The following is a 26,994-nucleotide window of genomic DNA, read 5'->3' as shown; positions in this document are numbered from 1 at the left end:
GTCAGGCCATAGGTGTTGCAACACCACCACACCACTAGACCAACATCGCGAACGCAAAACGACCCTAATCTATCTCGTGCTACCTAACTATCCATTTACGATACAATATTGAATAGGTCACTGACCATATCTCCCACCACTAACACGGCTGGATATAAACGCGTCCAATCCGCCACCCCTTCGCAACGATCGACAGTACTTCGGTGATACCTGGCTCCTCCTGTTCCCGTAGGCATACCACACAGTATCTCCACTGATTTTGGAGGCTCTCTGCGATTATGTACTGGCATAGCCTCTCTACCTAGATGAGATGAATTTGGCTTAGCCTCTAGCGTCAGCATGCTGTGCTAGCAGGTATTTGCTATTTTAGCGCTAGCTTACGTATAAAGGTGATTTGTATACCGAGGTTATTCTGGATTCCTCTAGGCGACGTATAGATCTATAGATCTATAATGAATGATGAGCACTTACGGTGGCTAGTCTGGCTATTATTGGCAAGAAGAACCTGGACTTATCTGAGGAAACTAAACAGGAATGGGCAGAACAGCAATGCGATCTATCTGCAATGAATATTCTTCGACAGCACCTCCGTGCTAACCGTCACTTCCATTTCTTTTCCTTCTTTATATTCCGATCAACCCGCGCCTCTGCCAGGCAGGCAATATAGAAACTCCAGATGCATTGTCACATCGGGACCGAGCGGTTAGTGCTAGGTGTGAGAGACGATATCGTCCAAAACGGTCATAAAATCCAAGTGATGTGCAACAAACGCCATCTGGAATCTGTCTCTTGTAAGGACTTCAAGAATTTTTATGATCTTCAGCGTCGCAGCGGCGCTTTCTGTATGTATCGTTTGAAGTCGTCTGCTAATAATGCCCAGCAGTGACCGGTAGACCGCACCACACTAAACGGGGTGAGCTCTATCGAGATGTATGGATTGCCTTGGCTGCTCACGCCATGTCTGCATGGCGTCCCCCTGTTCGCTCATGAAATCCACCATCTCTTGACAGGGCCATGCGCGACTATCGGCCAGTGGCTGAAGGCGGAGACAGCTCGGCTGCAATGAGCGCAACCGGCCACCCTGTAACTTTCCCCCATTTTTTTAACTCATCTGCTATTTCGATTTGTTTTTGGGTATCTCGAAGCCAGGGACCACCTGCAAAAACAACATATCAGACCTGATATCAAACGAACATCCAATAATACTCACAAAATGCTATCGGACCGAAAGCATTGACCCACACAGGAGCAGACTCGCTTGAAAAGGCCAAAGCACAGATTTCAGTCGCATGATATTCCAATTTTCGACGTAAGCTTTCGACATCGTCTATGCGTTGTAATGCTTTCAAGGGTTGAGCTGCCGGCTGGGCTAGCCAAAGGATGCCCATGGCCGTGTGGTAGTAATGGAGGGTAGATACTTGTCATGTTACGTTAGAAGGGAAAGGCGAACGGTTCATATGAAGGTTTATTACCGTGCCAGCTTCGTAGTGCCCATATAGACGGGAAGTTGCTCTGCTTTCTTAGCCCTGGGGTTTCAATCACGTCGAACGACGGAGGGAGAGAGGATTTCCAGTTGTCGAGATCGGCCTTCATGGCTTCCCACTCCAGGGGTTCCAGGGCCGGAGAATCAATAGATAAACACCGGTTGATGATTTTTCCCAGAAGAAAGGTGATAGAGTTAGCAAAGTCTAGGTCGTCGGTTGATTCTGAAGGAGCGTTTTGACCCGAAAGAGTGATCATGAGACTGCGCTGCTCGATGAGGGCTACGGTGATGTCTTCGCGCAGATAGTTCCAGTAGCCAGCACTGAGTAGGTCTGCTGTGAGATAAATTTCCCGGCTAGCCAAAAGAGAATAACATCCTTGCAGATGACTTTGGGAGCTGACATTTTCTAATGATATATCATAGCATCCCCGGTTAGCTTCAGCTTCAGATGATGAAAGATCCATAATAAATGTACTAACGCGTTATAATTTCATAAGAACGGAGTAGACAAATAGCCGCCAGGGTCTCTCCAATGGGAAGCCGATCCAGGTTGTCAGTCAGTGATATCAGTCTTCTAACACTATCATAGTGATAAAACTCTGCGATGTCCAGATAGACGTGGTCTCCGAGAGTGCGGTGTTGATTAGCAGCAGCAAAAGCGAGGATAGCACTGAGTAATAGCGGATTATATCGCGCTCGTATCGGAACGACATCCTTGAAATGGCGCTTGCTGTCGTTCAGATCGTACCACGCAGCTAGTTCTTCTATATAGTGGCGGAACAACCTCGCAACCTGTAGATCTTGCAGGGCATGTTCAGGGTCTTGGGTCGAGGGATATTCGAAATCATGGACAGTTAAGCTCAAAGGACCCACTTGATGCACAGGACTTGGTGAAGCAGCTGTGCGGATTTCATGGATCCAGCGACAGTTGCGGGAACTTCGTTCGCAGGGGGAACATTTGGGTCTTTTCCCGTCGCCTTTCAGTTCCGTCAGCGGACTGCAATTAATGATATTGTTTAATAAAACATGCAATACTGACATTTAATTCTCCGTGATCTGCATATTTGGCTGCACGACTCTTAGTTAGCAGTGGTTTCAGACTTGAAATCAAGTATCGACCGCCAGGCATAGACAAGCGAGGAGACACATATTCTGCGTAGCGCGGGGCCATTTACCAGCCTAGTGACACATTACTATCAAAACTCTATGGTCCGGTAGAGATACCCGCAGAAGACTTACGATTTCGTTGAAGTGGTCGCGGCATTTGCGTCTTTTGCGGCTGCAACGCCTTACAAGCCCTTACTCGATGAAGATGCGAGGGAATGGCAATGTCCAGTCAGGTTCCGCAAAGGCGAGGATTCGCGAGCCTCTCCTTTGGTATTCGCCTTTGCCTTCGCTAAACTGTTGCTACCTCCTGTTAGTGTGCTAGGGTCAGCCGTCGCTATGACGTGACTCTACCGCCTTTCACCAGGCTACCGATAGCGCGAACACTAAGGAACAAATGATCCCCGGAGGATCCTAATGATCTATGCAATTGGGGATCTTTGCTGGTGGCGCACAACTAGTGGGAATTTGAAAGGCGAAAAGCGAAAAGCGAAAGGCGAGAAACAGATGGGGTTTGCGAATCGCGAGATGAAGAGAGAAAAAGGCCCCACCGCAAATCCCCACTTTAACTGAAGTATCAGCCAATGAAATCTATTGTATCTATGTAAGTGCATGAAAGTCGAGAACAATGCGAGAAGCGAATGCAAGTCATTTCAATATGTCTTTTGTCACTGGAGCCAGCGAAAAAGATAAAAGGATTCTCCTCGTTAGAATATAAAACACCGCATACTTCATCTCGGTTTCTACCCCGGAGCGAAGGACGACCTTGAGCTAATTACACCCACCAACCGGTCCTCTTTTCAACTGTGCAAAGCGTTTGATTTTATGAGGATTATCATGAGTCAAATCCTTTCCAAAGCCCCGGCAGCTTTAAGCCGTCACTGTCAAATACGATCATTGTCAACCCAGATAGGCAAACTCACGAGCCATCCGACCTCAATCTGCCCATCAAACACTGAGATTGAACATGCGCGACTTTCTCCCCAAAATTTAGAGATTGCGATGCGCAGCCTCCATCAGGATGGCCTCGTCGTTGTTGAGAATGTGATACCTCATGATAGCCTAGATCGGCTCAACAAAAAGATGATCGAGGATGCATACACTCTTCAGTCCAGGAAGGGGGATAGTCCATTCAACTACAACCCAGGAAATATCCAGCAAGATTCTCCGCCAGTGAGAGAACACTTTGATGCCAGCATTTTCTTAAGTAAGTCTAATAGGAAGACAAAGACTCTGTCCTATATACAGCGTCTCTAACTTCCACAAAGACCCATTTGCAACCCAGATTACCTCGTCGGCATTGGGACCCCGTCCGAAATGGACATTCTGTTCCGGAAATACCGCTATGCCACCCACAGCAGAGCACCCTCCTATGTCCCAGCCTGTCCATTCAGACGCAGACTTTGCGCATCCGTCCCATCCATTTGCATATGTGATCAACGTGCCTCTTATCACAATGACCCCTGAAAACGGCTCCACTGAAGTGTGGCTGGGAACGCACACAGACACTGGACTACACGTTCAAGAGGGGCTACACGGTGAGCGCGCAAGTGGTCGCGTCAAGCTAGACGAGCTTGAAAAACGTCGTGTGGACAGACCTCCCTGCCAGCCTGTTGTGCCAAAAGGCTCTCTTGTTATCAGGGACCTGCGGCTTTGGCATGCTGGAGTTGGTAACCAGACTGAAATCCCGCGCGTGATGCTGGCAATGAGTAAGTCGTTTCTGTTGATTTCTTTTGAACAGCCAAACCTAATATTGACAGTTCATTTTGCATCTTGGTACCGGAACCCCATGAAACTCGAGTTGGCTGATGACTTGAGGCCTGTCATTGAAAGTCAGACTGATGTGGAAGTTCCAGTGGACTGGGTGACCAAGCCGGAGGCCATTTCACGTTATTTGAACCGCGGTTTTGGTAATGCATACGATTTTAACCAGCAGCCCTGAACTACGGACTGATTTCTATGCTTAATATTGCTGAGAATTTCAAGTGATTACTTTGTGTACACTATCTGCTTTTTTATTCTATTCGACTCAGATTCAGTCCGTTTAAATGACCAGACGGCCATGTTGAAGATAATAGTCTGGCACAATCCAGTCCGAGACAAGACCTATCTACGACACTTTACGTACCGTTCAGCAAACAGCACTCATCTGTGTCCTCTCGGCCTTCACTTTTCTCACCCGTACTGAAGCTCGGACATTAATTGTAGTGCTTAGTACTATAACGCGGACCGTGGGGTAGAAAGACGGTATATTTCATCCAAACAAAAGAAAAGATCTATGAATGCCCCACAGAAACAGAATACTCCACCTCCTTCCGAATAATCATTCTCGTACTTCTATCACTCCCACTGCGTATACTACCCCCGTCACCTTCTGACCTCCCCTCCCCGGAATGCGCCGGCCCCACAGCCTCACATACAACCGTCCCATTCTCCGTCCCATCGCCCACATCCGGCCTCACCCTGAACAAGCCACTCGCCCGTCGCCCGGGCCGTCCCTTCACACTCCCCATCTCGTAATCCCGCGACCGCCCCGACGCGTAGGGGTCTGTATTCCCCCGTCTCCCGGATCCATACCCGTACCCGTAGCCACCGCTGCTGCTGCCGAGGTTAGAGTCGCCGGCTGTGCCGTAGTATGTTGTGAGGGCGTTCATAAAGGGGCGCAGGCAGAATACCGTGCATGTTATAATGGCGTAGTTGAGGTGAAGCTGGGTGAAGACCGTGTGGCTGATTGCGGTGAGGGTGGGGTTCTTGGTAGTTGTGTATTCTTTAAGGGTGGAGAGGTGGAGGGCGGAGAATATAATTAACCTATCCGTTAGATGTGTGTTAGTTTCATCAATGGGGTTTACATTTGGCAAGTGGAAGTGGGACGTACGGTAGTCTCGCCGCGAAGGATACCATGATCACGATTTTATGTGAGATGCGCATCTGCAGGCCCCAGACCAGTGCGATGGAGAAGGTGAAAAGCAAGATTTCGGTCGAGATGTCGAGCGCGGCGATTGCTTGCCAGCGGGGGAACTTGTCAGCGTTAGTATATCCCACTCCATGTCTGTATACTTGGTGCGCGGTTTTAGAGGGCGGTCGGCCCTTCTGCATTTGTAGACATACAAGGTTATGACACTGCTCGCCAGGTACAGCCCACGGTTTGTTCCCTTCGCAGTTCACTGCGATTCCCAGCACCGACACGATAACACCCACTGTGCTGAGCCCGAACGTCGCCCAGAGGATGCTCTTGTGGTGCTCGCGGGGCGTCAAGCGCAAGTAGATGGCGATGATGCAGCATTTAGAGAGGTACAGGGTTAAGAGGTAGAGGATGTCGGCCGCGAATAAGGACTATGTTTTCAGTTATTTTCTTATATCCAGTTGGCTGCGGTGTTGGGTAATGAGTACATTCTGTATGCGATCAACGGCCTTCTCGGTGAGTAGCGATATGTCCGTCCCAAAGCCGATGCTCGCGGCGTGAAAGATGATGATCGACTCGGCGATGGCGAAGATCTATCCCGTTAGCCTCAAGTACAGAACAGGTCAATTTTTCTCAATTGCATACCGTCGCTCCCAGCAGGATGATATCGTCTGATCCCCATGGTGGATTGAGGAATACCCGCACGTACACCCGGATCAGCAGACAGACCAGCGAGATCATCAGACAGATGGCGCCGGTGATGATGATAATACCGGCATGGTGCTTGTCGTCTATCGTCTCGAAAGGCGGCGACTGGCCGGGGGGCACTTTGATGGCCATTGCGGCATGGAGACCAAATCGTGCTCTGTTGGTTAGAAGTGTCAGGGAGGAATTGATCTAAAAGGAAATGGAAAAGGACGATAACCGGCGATCATGATGATGGCGATTTCACGGATGGTCAGTTCGGGCAGCTCAAGCGGAGGGACCTGGCAAGGATGGCATCCAACGTAACGTGATAGATTAAGTTTTAACGATCCTCTTGGTAGCCAGCCATGGTGCCGACCTCGGGATGTGCGTGGGCATATGGGGCCGTATGGGGGCCGAAACCCTTCCGCTTAAAGTATCTCCACCGAGCTGCCCCTCCGCCTCCATAATAAATAATAAATTACATAATCCATCAATAGAAAGTAATACGGCCTCGACCGGATCGCTACCTAATATCCAAACTTGAATCAGGGACATGGTCAGGCCAAGCGGACGAACTACCTACTGTACCTGTTTACTCGGCGGAATAGAGTTCGCGATGTGGGGCCGCATGGGGGCCGAACCCTTCACGCTTAAAGTCTGTCCATCGAGCTGCCCCACCTTAATCTCTAGTAAATTATATTATGCCCACGACCTTTCTAGGTTATGATCCCTGTTCTTATTATTAATATATCCAGAGTATTCCTAACTCAGAGATGCCAAGTCGGAAAGACCCGGTGCACGAGGCCATAGGTAATGCATACTACCTTGTTTCAGATCTATGAGGCCACGGCCCGCCCATGGGCGGCACCAATGGGCCCATCAAGTTATGTAAAGTTCTTAAATAGGAGGTTCAACCTTTGGAAATCTCCTCCAATAACTACTAATAATGTAGGTAATTGATCAGAATAAAGGTGTGTCCTACTATATAATGCATTAATATGTAGTATTCATAGTAAGTATATTAATACGACCTGTAAACAGTATATTGTGGGTGGATATGTAGGTTCAGGATGTTTTGTAGTCATTTATATTTACACTCGGTATGGTCGGATCACTACTTCTATGTATTTAGATTACAATTTTTGTTAAGTTTTATTTGAACTGAACCCATTCATCGTATGTTTTTCTACTCAAATAATACAAATACTAGTATTACAGGACATTCACGTACCTAAAACATTGTGAAATTATGAAAATTTCATAAGGATGAAGTTCTTAGGCCAGAGCCCGTGGATGGGCCTTGGCGAGGTCTAACTCTGCCAAGCCCTTCCTTCTCTTTAGCTTCGCTTGTTAATATCCGGTCTTTATTAACCCTTTGATTAATTTTCTAACTATCAGAATTCCATCTAACGTAATAATTATACAAGTGGGTAGAGATTACATCTCTCGCTTTACTAGCGCTACGGGCGGGATGTAATGGTGCCGTCCCCGCAACACATAGTACACCACCGCGATGATCAGAATCCCTCCGTACATCACTGCGCACCAGTTCATGGTGTCTGGTTCCACCGTCGAGGTGAGCGGGAAGAAGGCAAATACGAACACCGGGCACAGGAAGCACAGCGCCCCGATGTTGATTGCCATACCGAACCGGCCGAGCGTCCATCGGTGCGGTGGGAGTGGCTCCCTTCTGATACGCTTGAGGAGCAAGCAGGCAATCGTGATGATGTACGAGGACATCATTGCGCCGATAGTCAAGGTCACGATGGCGAGAAGCGCCGTTGTGGAGCCGATGTTGATGAGCGACAAGAGGACTGTCACTGCCAGCGAGACCATCACAGCGTTCAAGGGAATGTTCCAGCTAGGGTTTACCTGGTGCTGTTAGTGTTGCCAAACCTGGAGAAAAAGGGGAGGACGTACATATCCGAAGAAGTCGGAGAAAGGAAGCCCGCGATCACGCGCGAAAGACCATAACTGGCGTGATGCCGTTGCTACTTCTGTGATCGTGCTCGCCGTCAGGGTCAGCACCAGAATGGCGGTCATGGTGTTCGTTCCCGGCAGACTCTCCGTCGCGTTGTAGAACACCTGCATGAACGGGTACCCTGTTGGTGTGGAAAGGATGTCATCAATGTCGCCTAGCGTGAAGCAGACGGTCACCAGCATCAGGAAACCGGAGGCGGCGTTGACGCAGACAGAGGTGATCATCGCCTTTGGCAGGGTATCAGACGCATCTTTGATCTCCTCCGCTGCTCACTATTAGCAAAGTTCATAAACTTTAGAGAGGTACGTACACATATGCACCGCGCAATCATATCCAATCAGCGCCGTGATGGTGGTCGAGAATCCAACGAGCGTGGCAGTCCCGGCGCTGTCCCAGGCTCCGCCGTTGTTGAATTCGGTAAACACCTGCTTCGCGCTGCGGCGAGGGCCCAGCACCCACAGCGGAATTATGATAGCGAACAGGCCACACACATGCAGGATCAGAATCAACACCTCTACGAAGGGCAGCCGCTTGGCCAAAAAGGTGTTGAATATGATCGAAAACATGGTGATGGCGATCACCAGCAGGGTGCCGTGCCACCGCTGGAAGTCATAGTTCGGGTTGTTCAGCACGACCAGGCCTTGGATGATAGTTCCAGCCAAATAGGCGATCGACACAATGGCGCATTGCCAGCCCATAGCGCACAGCCAGCCTACATAATTAGTTTGGTTGAGCTGGTGGGGCGGGGGAGAACTTGCCGGTGATGTAGCTGAGGAATTTCTGGCAGCTAGGAGGGGCAAACTCCGATACCCAATGGTACTGTCCACCGGAGGTGGGAGCCCTGGGAAGTCAGAATGGATGGAAAGTCTCAATGGGTAGACTCACATGGATGCCATCTCGGCCAGACTCAGGAACACCAGAAGGAACCCAGCAGCGACGATGAGGAACCCCCAGATCAAACCGGCAGTTCCTCCATCGGTCAGGCCTTGCGCCAGCAGACTGGACAGTCAGTCATCGAACCAATGAGTAAGTATAGATGGCATACGTCAAAATAACTTCCCACGTGGCGATCAGCGTGCAGCCAAATCCTACGATGGAGATATATCGGAAGTTACGCTGCAAGGTCAGCTCAGATGCATAAGCCACCATAGTACTAAGGGACATACCCGCAAGACCTGGTCTCTCCCCAGAGCGCTCATATCGGCCTGGTCGGCCTGGGTGCCGCGCCATTTGGGGGCGACCTGGCCTCTGGACTGGGCTTCGTCGGCTTGAGTCATGGTAACTGTTGAAGGGTCTTTGTTCCAGAGCATATTGACATGTAGACAACGAAGACAACAAAGGCAACGAAGGCTAAGTATGAAAAGACAGGGGTAACGGTAGGTCACATCAGTATAAAAGCAGAGTATCCAGCGTTGGAATATTCTCCGCCTCGTGGAATTCACCCGGCGCTTCTGGCCGACAGTGGAGCAGCTCGCCTCCAACAGAATCTTCGTTCTTGGCAGCTGAGATAGTGAAACTCTGTAGCAGGACGGCAGAGCATGGTTGCAGCATCGTGCAAGTTAGTGTGAACTAGGGCTCCGTGTTGATTGTGGCTCCACTGTGGTTGTTATTGCCACGCCAGGAGTGGGGGGTTTGAGCTTTGTTTCGACCTGTAAGGGCGCCAAGCCCTTACTTATATATTATATAAGATAATTAATTCTGGCCAACAAAATCCTCCAAACTAATTGGTTTCTAATATTAAGGGGTTTGACTCCCCCCGGGTCCCTCTGGCCGTACAGACACCCGTTCCGCCTGGTAAATCGGCGCCAATGTACTCGGAATACTAGCTTAATCAACACTCAAGACTCGAGTCTCTCTTTCAACATATTCCTCCGTAGATATCTTCTCTTCGGATCAATCAATTAACCCAGAAGTCAATGATTGGCGCCCTCGATACTAGTCCGTACGGACATCCTGCTATCCAACCCCATTGCTTTGGCGGGGACAAGATTCCTTGCATGAGAACAGAGCATGCGTGGGACTGACTATCAATTGAAATAACCGCCATCTGATTGGCATTTCATCTTCTTCCTCTTTACCCTCCCTCAGCCATCACCATGACCCCCCTCATTGCCCTCGCACTCCTCATCCTCACCTCCTACCTCATATACCACCATGTAATAAGCCCCTACTTCCTCTCTCCGCTATCTTTCATCCCCAATGCCCACTTCACATCCCCCCTTTCTAGCTACTGGATCGACCGCAAGCGCAGCACAGCCACGGAAGTCCTCACCATCTACGCCCTGCATCAAAAGCATGGCCCCATCGTTCGTCTCGGCCCCAAGGAGCTGAGCGTCAATTCCCTCCATGGTCTGAGAATAGTATATACGGGCGCATTCGAGAAACATGCCTTCTACAACGATGTCTTCGTCAATTTCAACACCGAAAATTTGGTCGGCATGGTACACAATGCGCCGCACGCGCACCAGAAGCGCATGTTGAGTAAGATCTACTCCAAGTCGTTTCTCCAGGAATCCAGTGATCTGCGCACGATCTCGAAGGTTGTGCTGTGGGAGCGGTTGATGCCTATTCTCAAGAAGGCGGGGGAGGGTGGAGAGGTGTTGAATGTGCTGCCACTATTCCAGGCGGTTGGGATGGACTTTACCTCCTCTTTCCTGTTTGGATTGAGACAAGGAACGAGGTATTTGTTTAATATTCCCGAGTGGAAGGTATGGTTAGAGGAGTATGAGCGGTTCAAGTATTTGAGTCGGGACGACCGGTATATGGGGTTTATTGAGAGGTGGTGCTTGGAGCTATGCGAGCGGATAGAGGCGTCTAAGGAACAGGACGTCTTCAGAGATGAGGAGAAGCTGCCAGCCACGAACCCAGTCGTCTACGACCAACTGCACCAGAGCCTCCTCCCCCAGAAAGAATACGATCCGCGCCCGCTGAACCTAGCAATTGCGTCCGAACTGCTGGACCACCTGGTTGCAGGGCACGAAACGTCAGGCATCACCTTCACGTACATGATGTGGGAGCTGTCACAGCGACTGGAGCTTCAGGCCGAGCTGCGAAAGGAACTACGCACTTTATCTCCGTCCCTCAGATACCCAGATGCAGACGGAGAGAAGCCCCTTCCCCCTGCCTCCGCGGTCGACGCCCTGCCCCTGCTAGACGCTATAATCCGCGAGACACTCCGTCTTCACTCCCCAGCCCCAGCCCAACTCCCCCGCATCACCCCCACCACAGAAAAAGGAACTTCCTTGCACGGGTATGACAACATCCCGGGCGGCGTGAAGATCAGTTCAACCGCCTACTCCCTCCACCGCATCAGTGAGGTCTACCCGCGCCCGCTGGAATGGCTGCCACGACGATGGCTCGAGCCAGGCGAAAAGATCCACGACATGAGGCGGCTCTTCTGGCCGTTCGGGAGCGGTGGACGCATGTGTCTTGGGAGTAATTTCGCATTGCAAGGTATGTCTCCCAGTTAGGGGAATTGGAGAAGAGACTAATGATGCAGAAATTAAATTGGTCATGGCGGCTGTGTATTCAAATTACACGACATCTATTGTAGACGACGAAGGTATCGAGCAGGACTACGCGTTTATTTCGCTGCCGCGCGGGCGGAAGTTGATGTTGAGGTTTATCCCGGTCGATGAATGATGCGATGCAGTCATGATAGTATCGAAAGTAACGAGGAGCCACTGCTTCAGTCCGCAAGAATTATATAGTACAGGATAATCCTGGCAAGTTTGATCGGCGGGATAAGTACATTTTCAAGCATATCTCAAGTTCAATTCCACCGTCTACTTGACCTGCTAGTAGACAACCTAACATGCCAGGAACTCCATTCAACCGAAAAATACAAAGAGCTTCATGAGGATACCACAACACCCATCAAATCAGAAGGACTATCTATATCCGAATCCAAGCATATGTATACCGACACCCATCATGAAGTCTCTCATCCTGATTCCCATCCGGATCATCATAAAGCCCATTCTCAATACTCTCGATATCCAAAGCAAACTCCCATCTTTTAAACCCGACCAGCGGACGGCGTACTGTAATGGGATTCCCATTCTCATCGGGTCTTATCCGATCGGTGGTGATCATTGGGTGGAGGGCGATCACTAGTGCGCACGTTACGGCGAACCCGGTCCACATACATGTTTTTCCAACTATGGTGAGGTAGTCGGCTACCCAGGTCAAGGTGAACGAGCCGACGAAGACGTAGGAGTACATGACTGATTCGAAGTATGGGAGTGAGTAGTATATGTTGGCTGGTTTGCGGCGGCGCTCGGGATTAGGAAGATCGGTGTTTGACATTGTCAATAGTAGGGAGATGTGGGAGAAAGAGAAAGAGAAAGGAAAGGAGAGGCAAGTCAACACAGGAGCGGTCAATTTCACTGCCACATCTTCAGGAATCAGGTCGCAGCTTCATATTTAAGCAAAATCGCGCACCTTCAACTCCTGTCTTTGCAGTCCCAGGATCCTTCATCCAAGACATGGGGCGGTGACATCATAGTATATAGTATAGTATTGATATGAAGATATGGGCCAAAGTAATTTATAAAGGGTCTATCAATTGCGACTCTTCATTCCAGCCATCTCCTCCTCTCTTTGCCTCAGTCTGCCTCAGCAAAGAATACTTGATGAATCCAATCACTGCGCCTTGCCAATTAAGGTAAACAGGTGGAAAGTCCAAATAGCAAGAAGGGGATTGTGTATTTTGGTTCCACCGGCTAAGTACATTATGATAGATAAAAAGTGTGAAGGGCATCTAGAAGTCAACCTCGCGCTCAAAGAACAGAAAAACCCCCATTACCAAATCACCCCAACTCGCGGACGAGAATCCAATATCTCGTCTCGAGGTATGGCTCTACATAGCTGCTCCCTCCCAAAATGATCTAGAACCGACGAGGAGGCAGCATGCAGGATGCAGCGACGTACAAGGCCCCGCCGCAACCGCCATCACGTAGACAGCATCGATCGCATCCACAATCACTAACAGGGCTTGTACCTTCAAAGCCGGGGGCAGCTTCTCCAATAGGGTACTCTGGGCGCCGGCGACGGCACCTTCAATTTCTGTTTGCGAATAACCCTTGCTCCCTAACAGGTCGTTGAGCCCGCTAAGTGTCTTGCTTTGGAAAATGGCACTTGCGATGGCCAATCCCAGCGGTTGACTCTGGCCTTGGCCGATGTTCATGAACTGAATGCACTCGGCCACCCGGTCTGGAGTCACCAGGGCTGGTCCCACTGCATAGGCAGCCTGCGTGGTGGTCATGCTTAGACCCATCAGGATGGAGTACCCGTAGACGTTGGCGGCGCGGGTATCGAAGCGCACAGTGTACATCAAGACGGACCCAATGAGCATAAGGATGCCGCTTGCGAGGTACCGGAGGATAAAGTAGCCGGTCTTGGGCATGAGCCACCCACAGAACAGGATCGTCGCCACGTAAAAGCAGATGAATGGCAACAGCCGCGCCGCTGACCCTAAAGGCCCTGCTATCCTACCTATGATGCATCATCTCTTCCGCCGCAATCGCGCATACAAAGAACTGGTATCTCCCAGCGAAAAGTGAGAACAGGAGTGCATCCTGACACATCAGGTGGTCGACCGTAACTTATACCAGGCCAACAACCCGGAGACAAGGCCGAACGCCCCTGCGGCCTTCTTCAGAGCGACTACAGTTAATACACGATCGTCTGCCATCGAGAAGTACGAGGCAGCCAACACAGTATGTGATTTGGGTGGTTTCAAGCATAGCCGTATACACCAGGTTCCTGTTTCCTAGTCAGCTGTGACCAAGTTTTTACTTTTGAAATAGATATGTGGTTACTGACATTGGCAGTGCAGCAACGGTGAAAAAGAGAACCAATATCCCCATACTGTCGTCATATTAGCATAACCCCAACTAGAAGAATAAAAGAACTCACCGAGTAGGAAGTATCTAATCGCATCATTCAATGCGGCAGGATCATCTTTAAAGACATCCGCGACCCCAAAGGCCGTGCATTGATCGCCCCAAAAGCCAGGTTAAACAAACCTGGATAAAAGCAAATAATCAGATCCAGAACAGAGCACAAACGTCGGGATAGAGGACACTGGATACTGACAAAACCCCCCAAAGACTGTATGACCAAGGAATTCCCGCGCACTAGCTCCCACTGGGCGATCAACACTAGGCCCATCCCCGCCGTGAAGAAGCAATTCCGATATATGCATTTGTAATGACTGCGCTTCGCCACTCCATGAGACTCATCGATAGAGTTGTAAAGGCAATTGCGAATGCGCCCATGTCTAGAGCTGTCTGGTAGTAGGTTATGGATTGTTAGATGAAGCTTTGATATTTTTAATGGAATATGTGTGGATAAGGGACTTTACTGGACTGCCAATCTATGGGAATGGCTGGAAAGCTTCCTCCTGTCTGTTCCTATGATGTGAGGGCGACGTGTTATAGCTTAGCTGAGCACCCTCATCTGAGGAAGCCATGATCATTTGTCACTGGAAAGCTTCATCTTGCTCATAGTGTGCAGGACGCAAATATAACAACAGACTGAGGGAAAAGAGTGATTCAGCTCGGAATACCAATTGTTCGGCACTTCGACTTGTTCGAAGAAAAGTTGCAGGTCTTAATATGCACGGGTCTCCCATCTGCTAATCTAGGATAAATTAAGTCTTGGTAGCCAAGACACCTTGGTATGAGATGGATGTTGGCACTTACACCATGGAGTTGGAGTTGAGCTTCCCAAAGCAGATTGGCCAAGAGAAACCCGCCACGCTAGTGATGTCTTACCTCCCAATGTCGGTATAGTTCCATGTTCCATTTAGTTCGGTTGCGGAGGAGAGCTTTCTTGGGAAAGATCATTGCTCAAAAGCCGGAGCTGTAGTGGATGTCATGTCACTTCTGTTGAGGCCTAGAGCTAGGATACTGCGAGTAGAATCATACGCAGGGAACTCGGAGAGAGAGAACCAGATCACTCAATTAAATTTTCCTATCTATCTTGGCTTTTCTACTCTAAATCAAAGTCACTCCCAACATTTAGTTCCCTCTTGTAGTCTGGAGCCATAACAACCAGGAATGTACCTTTCATCATTGACGGCGCGTTTTAGTGAGATAGATTATCACTAGAACCATGGTGAAAATTGAATGCGATAAACCCGATGAAATGCCGACATTGCGATGCCGATTAGCAAACTCATAGCCATATTGCCGGTACTACTGAATGATTAGTTCCTGAACTAGATCCGTTACCTTCCCCTGATCAGAAACTACAATATATATATACCTATGATCGTCCGCCACTGTAACGACAATAATGGCACTCCGTCATGCTGGTGGGATTGAGCAGATATCCGTGGCGCTTTTCAGGACGTCTTGGGCATACTGGCCACAGCTCGTGCCATTTACCGTGTAGAAGGTTAAGATCTCCGACTCCTCGCACCGGATTGGCAAATCATGCAATACATCCACGGCGACCCCGTCACCTAAGTAGAAGATTGGAGAGACCACACGCTCGTCGTTCCTGCTCACCCCACTGACACTGCCCATGCATGCAGCAGCGGAGGCCAAGACGTTGCTGGCGCCTTTTCTGCAAACCTGCATGAACTGAACATCTCCTACACCCTGAACATCACCCAGTCGCCCTCCTATTTTCAGCACTATATGCAACTGATCGAGCCCAACCCAACGCAGCTGGTGCAAAACGCGCAATATGGCGGTTGTCTTATCCCGCTCGATGTCATCCAGCAGAACAACTCACAGCTCACGGATGCCGTCCAGAGACTCACCGCTGATGCGGTCACATTCGTGGGCATTGGTCTGAATGTCTCGTCATCTGTGACAGGCAATATCTGGAATTCAGTTCCCCCTGCGTGGCGTACAGCGGCATTGAGTGTTATCTTGTCTACATACGCTCTTCTCCAGCATGATGTGCAGCTGCTTCGAAGGGCTCCTTGACATACGAACTCTAGGAACTGGCCCGTCGGTGCCAACCTCACCGAGATGAAAATCCTAGCAGGCCGAATGATGACCGAGTGGGTGCCGATCTTGACAGACTTGACTCCAGACTCGGGGTGTTACATGAGTGACGCAAGGCGAGGCACATTCATGACTTTCACCAGCTAACCATACAGACAGGCGGATCTCCAACAGCCAGACTGGAAGCAGGCCTTTTTTGGTTCCAACTACAATTCGCTGCACGCGATCAAACCGAAATATAATCCATTCCGGACTTTTAATGCTCCGACATCAGTGGGCAGTGATGACGGGAAGTTCAGGCTGATGGTCGTCTGTGCCAGGCCAGAATAAATTGATACATAGTCGTGTATGGACGGGATACTTCGATATGAGACAAACAGTGCAAAACGATCACATCATACTGCACGTGACTCGGCGTTCAGCCGATACCGGATCCATCTATGTACTACTCAGTAATCTACTACTCAGTAACAGTATAACAGTATACACAAAGTTATAGACACAGAGCAGAGGGCAATTACATTTACAGTATTCAGCTGGACATAGTCACCTCAGACTAATTGCTTATACATGTACTCTGTACTATCGACAAAAATGCCTTGGGCAGGAAGTATATGCCTTGACCCCGCCATTGAATAGAGTATTGTATAACGTTAGACGGCGATCATCAAATGAAGTTGAATAAAGCAACATGGTAGTTCAAGCATCAAGTTCTTCAGAGCATTAGGTACATAGTAAGCAGTAAAAATATCAATATATTCCCTGACTCAACCTCCAGGGTTCTCACAATTGACTCATACCCCGCCATTGCCGGGACTTCCTATGAAACTGGTAATTGGATGCCAACAAACGTACGTCCGGTGAATATATTGGGCGCTATTTCTTCAAAAAAAATCCCATCAACATATAACCTGGGAAGAGCATAACCTTCGTATAAATACTCTGTACTCCCGGGTGATCCACCGACGGTCCACACTTTGATCTTTTCCCTCCCGCTCTTCTCTTTTCTGCACATATCCTCACCTCAATCATGCCCTCCAGACAAGAAATCTCCTACTTTGGAGCCGGCCCAGCTCCCCTCCCTACCTCCGTCGTCGAGGCCGGCGCCAAGGCCTTCGTCAACTTCAACGATTGCGGTCTAGGTCTCGGCGAGATCTCGCACCGCTCGCCCACGGCCAACAAGATCCTCGACGATGCCAAAGCCAACTTGACCGCTCTGCTCGATATTCCCGACAACTATGAGATCCTGTTCATGCAGGCCGGTGGTAGCGGTGGTTTCAGCGCTGTGGTGCAGAACCTTGTTTCCGTCTGGATTGAGCGCCGCCGCCGCAGGGCTGAGACCGATGCGCAGGCGGCTAACCCCGGTGCGGAAAAGTCGCAGATCGACGAATTGGTCTTCCAGAGACTCCAGAAGGAAGTTGAGGAGGAGTTGAAGTTGGATTACCTTGTAACTGGATCTTGGTCGCTCAAGGCTTCCCAGGAAGCGAGCAAGCTTGTCGGTACCAAGTACGTGAACATTGCTCTTGATGCTCGCAAGGCCAACGGTGGAAAGTTTGGAACTATTCCCGCTGAGGAGTCCTGGTCTTTGACCCCCACCAAGAAGGAGGGCGGCAAGGGTTCCGCGTTTGTCTACTTCTGTGACAACGAGACCGTTGATGGTGTGGAGTTCCAGCAATTCCCCAAGTCATTGGAGGCTCAGGGTCAGGATGCCGAGGACGAGCGCCTTGTTGTGGCTGATATGAGCTCCAACTTCATCAGCCGCAAGGTTGATGTTAGCAAATATGCTGTCATCTTCGTAAGTAATAACCTACTCAACATGGCAGTACCAAGCTAATTGTATACACAGGGCGGCGCGCAAAAGAACATTGGTGTCACTGGCATCACCATTTCCATTGTTCGCAAGGATCTCCTCCCTCCCCAGACCGCGACTCCTCCCCCTGCTCTCCTTCACCGCTTGAACATTGGTGGTCTCCCCGGTCCGGTCGTGTTCGACTACGCCACTATCGCGAAGAACAACTCCCTCTACAACACCCTCCCTATCTTTAATCTCTGGATTGCTGGCCAGGTCATGGCTGACCTTGTGGCCGAGTTCAGCACCCAGAAGGTCAGCGGCCAAGAGGCCGTCGCCAACAAAAAGGCCCAGCTTATCTACGGTGTCTTGGACAAGTACCCTCAAGTGTACCAGGTTGTTCCGGACGCCAGCGTCCGCAGCCGCATGAACATCTGCTTCCGCGTCAATGGCGGCGATGAGGTCAAGGAGAAGGAGTTCATTGCAGGTGCTGAGAAGCGTCTTCTCCAAGGCCTCAAGGGCCACCGCAGTGTAGGTGGCATGCGTGCCAGCAACTACAACGCGGTTCCGTTGGAAAATGTGCAGAAATTGGTGAAGTACCTCGAAGACTTTGCCACCGGACAATAGATTCGAGGGCATTATTGTGTTTGAGCGAATTCAACCTGGAGCTTCTAGCCAGGAACGTGTGATGGGTAACGAAATAGGACGAAAGTCCAAGACAGTTGCGACTGTTTATTCAACATAACTCCCCAGTATATCCATGCTATATAATATGCTTTAATGACAAAAGTTTTCCGATGTTGGTACAGGTTCAGAGCTCAGAGCTTCCACACGCCCCATTCTTTGAGGTCGAGTTCCCGAATGACTCCTTTCAAGGGTCCTTGGAGCTCCTGTCCCTGTGCCCAGAGCTTCGGCCCAGCCATATAGCTGATGAAGCCCTCGGGCCCGGAAACCAAAATCAGCTTGCTCTTGCGAGAGCTGTCTGTTGGTGTGGATTGAATCGAGTTCATGATATCCTTCTTTCCAATGAACGTGTTTTCCTCGTCCAAATAGTAGTCCACGGTAACCTGCCCGGGGTATTGCGACTTGAGGGCCTCGAGCTCTCGTACAATCAAAGAAGTGTGCTTGTCTTCCATGACAGCCACTGCATCCTGTTTCTTGCTCTCGAGAGTCTTGGACGAGCCAAACCACCCAGAGAACCAGCCTCGGGGCTGCGGCTTCGCGGAATCACTTTGACCACCAGCACAATCATCCTTCAGCCGATTCGCCCACAGAATGTGAATCCTCGGCCGACGCTCACTGTTCGTGCGAGACAATAGAGAATATCCAGCCTGTAGAGCCGGCGCAATCCCAGTCCCACCAGCAATAAAAAGAATATCATCGGTCTCACTCGGTATAGCGCATTCAATCTTAGGACCACGCAGTTCCACATCAGCACCTACATCAATGCTATGCAGGTACCGCGACACCTCCCCGAAAGGATCCTTACGAATGAAAAAGCGCAAGCAACCCTCATTCTCATCGTCCACACTTAACGATGTCGCAGCGGTCGTAGGTAGCGGTGTATAATCCCTTCCAATCTGAAGCTGGGGTTGCTTGAACATCACACTCCATACTCCGACCCGCCATGCCTCCTCGTAGACGTCGTAGTTGTCTCCGCTGGGTTTGCGCGGTCGCAGGGTGAAGAGGCTGCTCGTGGCCGACACGGGCTCGCGCGATACGAGGCTGTACTTCGTGAACGTGTCTGGGTTTAGGGTCGCCGAGTCTGAGCTCTGGGACCGGATATATGCACCTGCGGCTGCGGCTGATACTCCCACGAATATAATGCCCAGCCAGCGACGTGGGTTGGAGCCGGGGGAAGACTTGGGTGACGGAGTCGGGATCGGACTTGGGTTCGAGGCCGAGGGTGGTGGTGAGGGTGAGGCTGCGATTGAAGCATAGCGAGGCCGGGCAACGGCTCTCAAGCTGCCTCTACAGCACAGAGAAGGCGTGTGAGGTTTCATGGAAGCGCAATGAGGGAGAAAAAGAGAGAAATCGCGGGGAATGGGAAGAACAAGCGCCGATTGGGTGATCGACACTCAATAAATTGCACCCCTTGGCACCCTTCTTCTCTCAACGACTGCTTTCTCACACACTCTCTCTCTTTCACGCACTCACACTCACTACTCGCGGTTCTCGTTCGGGCAATGGGGAAACCCCTTCGCCTCTGACGATATACTATCTTTCGCCATCGCCATCGCCATCGCATCGCCATCTCTCCTCGCTTGAACAAAGAGAATGTCGAACGCCTACACACAAGGCAACAGCAATGGCAACCTCGCTCCTCGAGACTCGCTAGAACTCGCCTCCCTCGCATCCTCGTCCCCCGTCTCTGTGGGCTCCTCGCGCTCCTCCTCCCCAGATGGCATCTCCTCATCCCGCAAGCTCTCCCTCGAGGACGAAGATCCCCTAGGGGAGTCGCATCGGGATATCGAACTCGAATCGGGTCACCAGAGGGGTCTCCGGTCATATTCCATTTCCTCGGCATTTGATTTTGGACGTACGCTTTTCCCGCTGTCACAAACACAGGGCGGATATGCGCCGGTTGGGACTCCGTCAGCGGACCGACAGGTGGATGGATCGCTGGAGCGGAATAAGACGTTGACATATTTGAATGGTCTGTCGCTTATTGTTGGGCTCATTATTGGTTCTGGTATCTTCTCTTCGCCGAGTCAGGTCAATGCCAACGCCGGGTCGCCAGGCGCCTCGCTCATTGTTTGGGCTGTGGCTGGTCTATTGGCCTGGACGGGTGCTGCGAGCTATGCGGAGCTGGGAGGAGCTATTCCGCTCAATGGTGGCTCGCAGATTTATCTGTCCAAGATCTTTGGAGAGCTCCCGGGTTTCCTCTTTACATGGTGTGCCGTGTTGGTGTTGAAGCCTGGGTCTGCGGCGATCATATCGATCATCTTCGGTGAATATGTCGTTCGTGCCTTTGTGGGTGCCGATGTGGGAGATGTCAGTCCATGGATCAATAAGGGTGTTGCATTTGGTGGCCTTTTGACGGTCACTCTGTTCAACTGTATATCTACCAAGTTCGCAACCCGTATCGGAGATGTGTTCATGTTCTTCAAATTTGTGGCTCTGTTGGGAGTCACCGTCATTGGTGTTATAGTCGCCGTGACTGGCCTTTCGTCCGGAGGAGATGCGAACGAGGAATGGAAGACAACAGGATGGTTTGAGGGCACCAACACAGAGATCTCAGACTTTGCAGTTGCCTTGTATGCAGGATTATGGGCATTTGACGGCTGGGACAATGTAAGTGCCATCTACTCCTTTTGAAAGCCCTCTATTTACGCATCACTAGACCAACTACGTGACTGGCGAGTTCAAGAATCCCAACCGCGACCTGCCTCGGGTCATCCACACAGCGATGCCATTGGTCATCCTGTCATATCTACTCGCAAACGTCTCATACTTCCTCGTTCTGCCTCACTCTACTATCGAGGCAAGCAACACCATCGCTGTGCAATTCGGCGCAAAAGTCTTCGGCGCTGCAGGAGCTTTAATCCTCGCTCTAGTCGTCTCAGCCAGCTGTTTCGGAGCCCTTAACGCAACAACCTTCACAAGCGGTCGTTTAGTCTACGCAGCCGGAAAAGAAGGCTACCTCCCTTCATTATTTGGCCGCATTGGCCTCTCCGCCACTCCATCAACAGGTCCCCCAGCAGGCAGCCGACTACGCCGCCGCTCTTGGGCTCGCAAATCTCTCTCCCGAGTCTTCGGTGATCAAGCCACCCTCGGCCTCACACCCATCTATGCCATGGCCTTCAACGGCGCTCTCACTACCATATACATCGTCGTCGGCGAGTTCGGCACCCTGGTTACTTTCTACGGTGTAGCAGGATACACCTTCTACTTCCTCACGGTACTCGGTCTCATCGTCCTCCGCATCCGCGAACCACACCTGGAACGACCCTACCGCACCTGGATCACTACCCCAATCATCTTCTGCTGCGTCAGTCTATTCCTCCTTAGCCGAGCAGTCATCGCCGAACCCCTGCAGACCCTCATCGTGGTCGCGTTCATCATCACCGGTGTACCAGTCTACTACTGGCGTATCCACAAACGAGATGGCCGCATCGACTTCCCCAGCTGGAAATTCTGGAAGCGTGGTTCCCGATAAGACAAGTCTGCTCCTTCGCTGTTATGATTTTGATACCCATGTATATATCTCGGGTGTACGGATACTGGAGTAAAAGCCATCAGTGTCCGTATCTGTATCTGTGTTTGTCTGTATTCGCGCGCTTGCTCAATGGATGCCGGTTTGGCGTACGATTTCATGACCATGGCTAGGTGCGTGCATTTTGATTGATTTTTTTTTCTTACTTGCTCGTCTATTTGCCACGCTCGGTCTGATTCTACCTTGTGTTACTACTGAAATCTTATGGCTGCATTATACATAATAATCATAAAGTTGCATCTCAATACAACAGGGGTCATAAATATGTATACAGTGCCATTGGAGTATTGGACAGTTTCCACACGAATGCCGCGAAACGAGAATACCGTTTTATACATTCTTTTTCGCCCTACTTCGGCCTTTTTTTTTACCTCTCTTTGCCCATTTTCAAGTGCTTATGGTTGCAGTTGTTTATAATGTTGAATTGATCACGTAGATCATACAAAGGCCGGGGTGTGAAAGGACTTAAGGCCTATGACTGTATTCACCAACACAACCCAACACTTTCACACTCCAATCCCATCCCAAACATCAGCCTTCATGAGAACAGCCGCTGGCTGCGCACCCTTCTCGGCGGTATCAGCTTCCGCAAAGAATATAGGTCCAAAACAATGGTCTTCGGGGTAATAGATGCGTGTGGAAATGACCGTCCTGTCATTAACGAACACCTCCAATACACTAGCATCAAAGAAAGCGCGTACTCGGAGAGTCTCCTCGATTTCTTGACCCTGCTCGTCCAAGAAAGTGAATAGTGTATGCGGCGCGGTTTCGAAGCCTTGGTTTACTTCTGTGTTGTCAAGGTGCGGTCGGTCGATGGTGAATGTTTCACTGTCTGGGGTCCAGGAGAGCGTTGTGCACTTTTGGTCTTGTGAGTCTAATAGTGTATTAGTGGGTGGATTTTATGGGACAGATTGGCTTGTTAGAATGGGTCTTACCGGAAGTATGTGGGATTTTGATGCCCACACGTGTACAAGATTGACCGACAGAGAATTCGGCCTTAATCTCCCATTTAGTTGATTGTAACGCCGTCATGACCTTTGCTGTGGTAGATAAAGGTATGTCGACAAGTTGACTCTTCTGAGCACCTTCTCGAAGACGTGAAAGCCGGCTATCGGGGCTGATTTTCATTGTATGAACAGTGAAATTGCCTGTGCCATGTGCATCAGGGATAACTTCAATTGAGGTAATTGAACTCAATGACGAGTTGCGAGCCTTTTTCACATTGTTCAATGTCATCAATTCCACGACACGAGGTAGAGAAGTCAAGCCACTGAATCCTTGCCGATGGCGCAGAGAATCAGAAAGATCCTCTTCCGTAATCCATCCAAACACGATTTGCTGAGAAGCTTGGACATCCCAAAATGAGTTCGCTGCGTAGTAACAGCCGTGATCGAAGAACCCAGAGAATGCATATGAAGCCAGGGCTTCATCTGTAGAATTGGAGTTTTGTTTTTCAGATGCTTTGACGGACATCCAAAGCTGGCCTCGGGGTTCTCGTTTGCTACCAGCTTCCCGTACACCGTTTTTGATTGCGTCCTCTGAAGGCAGACATCCCTCTGCTCCCAGAATGATGAAATCCCGATAAACATTGCCATCGGATAGAGTCATCATATTGGCAACTTCCCAATTTGCTCCAAAATCGCCGGACCAGCGGGAAGGTCGCAGGTTGAGACCGACGTCGACTAATGGACCAAGGAACTCCCATTTGCGCAGGTCATTGGGGTCCACAGTATACACAAAAGCAGTTGGTGTCTGGCCGACAACACCTCCGGATATGAATCCGTACAGAGTTAATGGTGAACCCTTGGAAAGAGGCCCCTCAGCCCAAGTCGTAATACAGGGATCTCTCCAGCCCGTCACGTTGAATTGCCCAGGGGGACCAGTGAGAATTGGGTTACAATCCTGGCGTTCCCAGGTCATACCGCCATCTTCAGAGATAGCTATACTGAGCGACTCGCTCCCAGTGACATATGGTAGCGTGTAATGGAGCGGGAGATTGCTCACAGAGGTGTATATGGCAGTGAGAGACCCTGCATTGCCGGAAATGTCGGTTGATCGCAGACATCCCGTGAAGACGCCACGACAATCATAATCAGCCGTCGGTGTTAGAATTGGGTCTTTGTATGTCGTCCATGATACCAGGTCTGGAGATGTGGCGTGGCCCCAGGACATATTGCCCCAGTCATTGCCGTGTGGGTTCCATTGGAATGATAGATGGTATAGGTCTGTTGCTGGATCATAGCCAAGGCCACATGGATCGTTCATCCATCCGGCCGGGGCGAGGAAATGAAATGATGGTCGCCATTGTGTAGGGATTCGAGGTGCGTTCTTGTGATATGAAATGCCAATCACGTCATGGCTTTCAGATCTTGTAGGCTTTTGTCGGGATTTCTGGATAGGCGCATCCATATCTGGAGTTTCCGTGCCAGACATGTAGGATATCGAATTTAAAAATGGCGAACGCTAGGACGAAATAGCTTCGAGGGAGAAAGAATCCACTGCATTAGATCATCGTCTTGGCTGGCGGGTCTCTCATTTCGCTTCACCACCAAGGTCAGAATATAGAGGCATCCACTCGGAATGAATATAACGGGCATCAAACCAGCTCAGTGGATATCTGAAGAACGATTTGCCCCGGCAGTTAGTCGGAGATGAGTTCGGCATATGTCGACGGATGATTGTCGGCGAAACTGGTCAGCATCACACAACCAAGACGATCACTGGGGAAGTGGAGTATACAGGAATAGCAGAAGCCTGACAGCAGCCAGTGAACCCCGGATTTTTGGCCTGTCATTGGCGTGGAGAGCAGGGTCGCTGATGAAATGGGAAATCTCGGAGAAACTCCATGCGACAATTAAATCCGGGGCGCAAATCTTGGGGAATCTGGGGATCCCTTCCACTCCCTTGCTTCTTGCATACGTTCGGGCCCTGGACATGGACTGACATTGTATATATATTGCATCCCCCATGGCCCTAGTGCCTGGTTTTTGCTCCAGGAACTTTGGGTTGACCACGCTCTTTTGGCATTGGTTTTGCTCGATCCGCGTCGCCATGTCTTGCCGAAAGGAAGATGATGGCTCTGGCGCAGACGTCCAGCATGTCGACTTGTTGCATGAGGGAAGATCTGGGAAAGCGATCAATGCCCAGTTGATCTTCGCCTGTACAGTTTTTGGTGCCGCCTCGTTTTTGTTCGGGTTCGACGACAAAATCATTTCTCCGGTTGCCGCATTGGTTCCTTTTGTGAGTGTCCCTCCATATTGTGACAATGGATAAGAGCCTAACAGCGATCAGGTCGAGAAATTCCAAGGACCCAACCCGGTCTCCGGGAAGTACGTCCTCACGGCGCGCAATCAAAACCTCGTCTTCTCCCTTCCGTTGGTGGGCTCCGTGATCGGAGGACTGCTTGCCTCGCCGTTGAACTTCCACTTTGGTCGCAAGTGGCCCTTGATAGCTGCATATATTATATCCGTGGGTGGTGGACTGCTTCAAGTCTTTGCACCGAATCTGGGGGCCTTTGTGGGAGGCCGTTCAATCAATGCAGTTGCATTGGGAATTGTCAATGCGACTGCTCCTCTGTATATATCCGAGGTAGCATGCCCTTCCAGCTTGTGGAGTTGAATGATACTAATTGTCCAAACAGGTGGTTCCCGCCTCAATACGAGGAAGATGTGTTAGTTCAACCAACATCTTGAACTTGACAGCCGGCGTGGTAGGCACTGTGGTGGTCTTCGGATCTGATAAGATCGGTGGACTCTTAGCCTACCAAATCCCACTGGCTGTGCAGTGTGTCTTGCCAGTTATCCTGTTCGTTTTGACAATACCCCTTCCAGAAAGCCCACAATGGCTTGTCGGGAAGGGGGAAACGGAACAAGCACGAGGCAATCTGCGGAAATTGCGCGGCTTCAGCGATGAAGAAGTAGACGACGAGCTTCGTCTGATGGAGCTGAGTGAAATGAATGAACGGGACTTACAATCTCACGCCAAGTTCTGGCACATCTTCCACCGACAACATCTCAAACGAACCCTAACCGCGGGGTCCTTCTTCTCCCTCAATCAAATCTCGGGCATTATCCTCTCAACAACGTACACGACGTTGTTCCTCACAGAACTAGGAATTGGAAATGCCTTCACCCTAACGATTATCGCATCCTGCTGTACATTAGCCGGAACCATCGCCGCACCCTTCGTCATAGACCGAGCTGGTAGGCGTCCAACAGCATTTGTCGGAATGAGCATCCTGTTCGTGATCGACGTAGTGGCTGGTGGTCTAGCCTTCGACAGAGGCAACAAACAGGCCATTAAGGCGATTGCCGCACTGGCCTTCATATTCAATTTCTTCTGGGCTTGTTCGTTCTTCTCCTTGTCGAACCTCATGCCGTCGGAAATGGCAACCCCTAAACTCCGCCACCATACCATGTCCTATACAATTGCCTGTGCACAGACAACAGCTGTCGTTACAACGCTTGTTGTCCCGCAGTTGACTTCTGTTGATGCGGCCAATCTTGGCGCGAAGACTTATCTGGTCTTTGCGGGTTGCATGGCTGGTATCATTGTCTTCTTCTATTTCGTGATGCCGGAGACTCGGGGTCGGACTTTTGCTGAGATTGATGAGATGTATGCGGCCAAGATTCCTATGCGGAAGTGGAGGTCGTATAAATCGTCATTTGAAGTGAGGCCTCGAACATTAAAGAATCTTTGAAATCTCGGGCTTTGGGAGATTGTGTGTAACACCATGTGATTATTTGGACTTTAAATCCTCACAGCTTGACCACAAGAAAGCACAAATTCTATTTAACGCGAACAAGATAGTACATAATACAAGATACAAGACCGCCCAATACTCCGTCACATCTTCTCCAGACATCGGC

The 26,994-nt window shown here is 50.2% G+C and overlaps 14 protein-coding genes across 14 annotated transcripts; 7 read left to right on the top strand and 7 right to left on the bottom strand.

The window, feature by feature from the left end:
* Positions 1-1,022: 1,022 nt before the first annotated feature.
* PENARI_c003G06972 (uncharacterized protein) lies at positions 1,023-2,747 on the bottom strand (the record flags this gene model as incomplete). Its single annotated transcript, XM_022628486.1, has 5 exons — positions 1,023-1,156; positions 1,211-1,417; positions 1,473-1,889; positions 1,963-2,460; positions 2,723-2,747. The coding sequence occupies 5 exons, from the start codon at positions 2,745-2,747 to the stop codon at positions 1,023-1,025; spliced, it is 1,281 nt and encodes a 426-aa protein (XP_022491958.1).
* Positions 2,748-3,589: 842 nt separating this feature from the next.
* Positions 3,590-4,529, top strand: PENARI_c003G11567 (uncharacterized protein; the record flags this gene model as incomplete). The annotated part of the gene is made up of 3 exons (XM_022628802.1): positions 3,590-3,794; positions 3,856-4,296; positions 4,348-4,529. 3 exons carry the CDS (start codon positions 3,590-3,592, stop codon positions 4,527-4,529), a joined length of 828 nt encoding a protein of 275 aa, XP_022492039.1.
* A 102-nt stretch (positions 4,530-4,631) lies between these two features.
* On the bottom strand, positions 4,632-8,855 carry PENARI_c003G02958 (uncharacterized protein; the record flags this gene model as incomplete). The annotated part of the gene is made up of 10 exons (XM_022628200.1): positions 4,632-4,666; positions 4,716-4,771; positions 5,171-5,395; positions 5,463-5,605; positions 5,696-5,920; positions 5,978-6,082; positions 6,135-6,354; positions 7,711-8,048; positions 8,097-8,422; positions 8,468-8,855. The coding sequence occupies 10 exons, from the start codon at positions 8,853-8,855 to the stop codon at positions 4,632-4,634; spliced, it is 2,061 nt and encodes a 686-aa protein (XP_022491818.1).
* Positions 8,856-8,877: 22 nt separating this feature from the next.
* Positions 8,878-9,467, bottom strand: PENARI_c003G00815 (uncharacterized protein; the record flags this gene model as incomplete). Its single annotated transcript, XM_022628052.1, has 4 exons — positions 8,878-8,998; positions 9,043-9,156; positions 9,203-9,273; positions 9,324-9,467. 4 exons carry the CDS (start codon positions 9,465-9,467, stop codon positions 8,878-8,880), a joined length of 450 nt encoding a protein of 149 aa, XP_022491353.1.
* A 786-nt stretch (positions 9,468-10,253) lies between these two features.
* Positions 10,254-11,799, top strand: PENARI_c003G06996 (cytochrome P450; the record flags this gene model as incomplete). The annotated part of the gene is made up of 2 exons (XM_022628488.1): positions 10,254-11,610; positions 11,657-11,799. 2 exons carry the CDS (start codon positions 10,254-10,256, stop codon positions 11,797-11,799), a joined length of 1,500 nt encoding a protein of 499 aa, XP_022491864.1.
* Positions 11,800-12,051: 252 nt separating this feature from the next.
* PENARI_c003G09147 (uncharacterized protein) lies at positions 12,052-12,465 on the bottom strand (the record flags this gene model as incomplete). The annotated part of the gene is made up of 1 exon (XM_022628639.1): positions 12,052-12,465. One exon carries the CDS (start codon positions 12,463-12,465, stop codon positions 12,052-12,054), a length of 414 nt encoding a protein of 137 aa, XP_022491510.1.
* Positions 12,466-13,018: 553 nt separating this feature from the next.
* On the bottom strand, positions 13,019-13,564 carry PENARI_c003G04723 (uncharacterized protein; the record flags this gene model as incomplete). The annotated part of the gene is made up of 1 exon (XM_022628327.1): positions 13,019-13,564. The coding sequence occupies one exon, from the start codon at positions 13,562-13,564 to the stop codon at positions 13,019-13,021; it is 546 nt and encodes a 181-aa protein (XP_022491802.1).
* A 40-nt stretch (positions 13,565-13,604) lies between these two features.
* On the top strand, positions 13,605-13,944 carry PENARI_c003G00111 (uncharacterized protein; the record flags this gene model as incomplete). Its single annotated transcript, XM_022628002.1, has 3 exons — positions 13,605-13,700; positions 13,749-13,877; positions 13,939-13,944. The coding sequence occupies 3 exons, from the start codon at positions 13,605-13,607 to the stop codon at positions 13,942-13,944; spliced, it is 231 nt and encodes a 76-aa protein (XP_022491974.1).
* A 1,515-nt stretch (positions 13,945-15,459) lies between these two features.
* PENARI_c003G05330 (uncharacterized protein) lies at positions 15,460-16,451 on the top strand (the record flags this gene model as incomplete). The annotated part of the gene is made up of 4 exons (XM_022628369.1): positions 15,460-15,478; positions 15,637-16,045; positions 16,115-16,177; positions 16,277-16,451. 4 exons carry the CDS (start codon positions 15,460-15,462, stop codon positions 16,449-16,451), a joined length of 666 nt encoding a protein of 221 aa, XP_022491898.1.
* Positions 16,452-17,151: 700 nt separating this feature from the next.
* PENARI_c003G10510 (O-phospho-L-serine:2-oxoglutarate transaminase) lies at positions 17,152-18,537 on the top strand (the record flags this gene model as incomplete). The annotated part of the gene is made up of 2 exons (XM_022628733.1): positions 17,152-17,916; positions 17,968-18,537. The coding sequence occupies 2 exons, from the start codon at positions 17,152-17,154 to the stop codon at positions 18,535-18,537; spliced, it is 1,335 nt and encodes a 444-aa protein (XP_022491396.1).
* Positions 18,538-18,728: 191 nt separating this feature from the next.
* PENARI_c003G02235 (cytochrome b5 reductase family protein) lies at positions 18,729-19,913 on the bottom strand (the record flags this gene model as incomplete). Its single annotated transcript, XM_022628156.1, has 1 exon — positions 18,729-19,913. One exon carries the CDS (start codon positions 19,911-19,913, stop codon positions 18,729-18,731), a length of 1,185 nt encoding a protein of 394 aa, XP_022492107.1.
* Positions 19,914-20,187: 274 nt separating this feature from the next.
* On the top strand, positions 20,188-22,069 carry PENARI_c003G06608 (putative amino acid transporter; the record flags this gene model as incomplete). Its single annotated transcript, XM_022628462.1, has 2 exons — positions 20,188-21,204; positions 21,254-22,069. The coding sequence occupies 2 exons, from the start codon at positions 20,188-20,190 to the stop codon at positions 22,067-22,069; spliced, it is 1,833 nt and encodes a 610-aa protein (XP_022491959.1).
* A 563-nt stretch (positions 22,070-22,632) lies between these two features.
* On the bottom strand, positions 22,633-24,559 carry PENARI_c003G02913 (glycoside hydrolase family 32 protein; the record flags this gene model as incomplete). Its single annotated transcript, XM_022628196.1, has 2 exons — positions 22,633-23,000; positions 23,062-24,559. 2 exons carry the CDS (start codon positions 24,557-24,559, stop codon positions 22,633-22,635), a joined length of 1,866 nt encoding a protein of 621 aa, XP_022491750.1.
* A 618-nt stretch (positions 24,560-25,177) lies between these two features.
* PENARI_c003G11830 (uncharacterized protein) lies at positions 25,178-26,825 on the top strand (the record flags this gene model as incomplete). The annotated part of the gene is made up of 3 exons (XM_022628820.1): positions 25,178-25,366; positions 25,418-25,714; positions 25,767-26,825. The coding sequence occupies 3 exons, from the start codon at positions 25,178-25,180 to the stop codon at positions 26,823-26,825; spliced, it is 1,545 nt and encodes a 514-aa protein (XP_022491550.1).
* Between the last annotated feature and the right edge of the window lie 169 nt (positions 26,826-26,994).

This window comes from Penicillium arizonense, assembly GCF_001773325.1.
Source record: "Penicillium arizonense strain CBS 141311 chromosome Unknown PENARI_contig003, whole genome shotgun sequence".
NCBI lineage: Eukaryota > Fungi > Ascomycota > Eurotiomycetes > Eurotiales > Aspergillaceae > Penicillium > Penicillium arizonense.
Note: the sequence above shows the minus strand (reverse complement) of the source record. Positions and strands in the feature narration are given on the sequence as shown.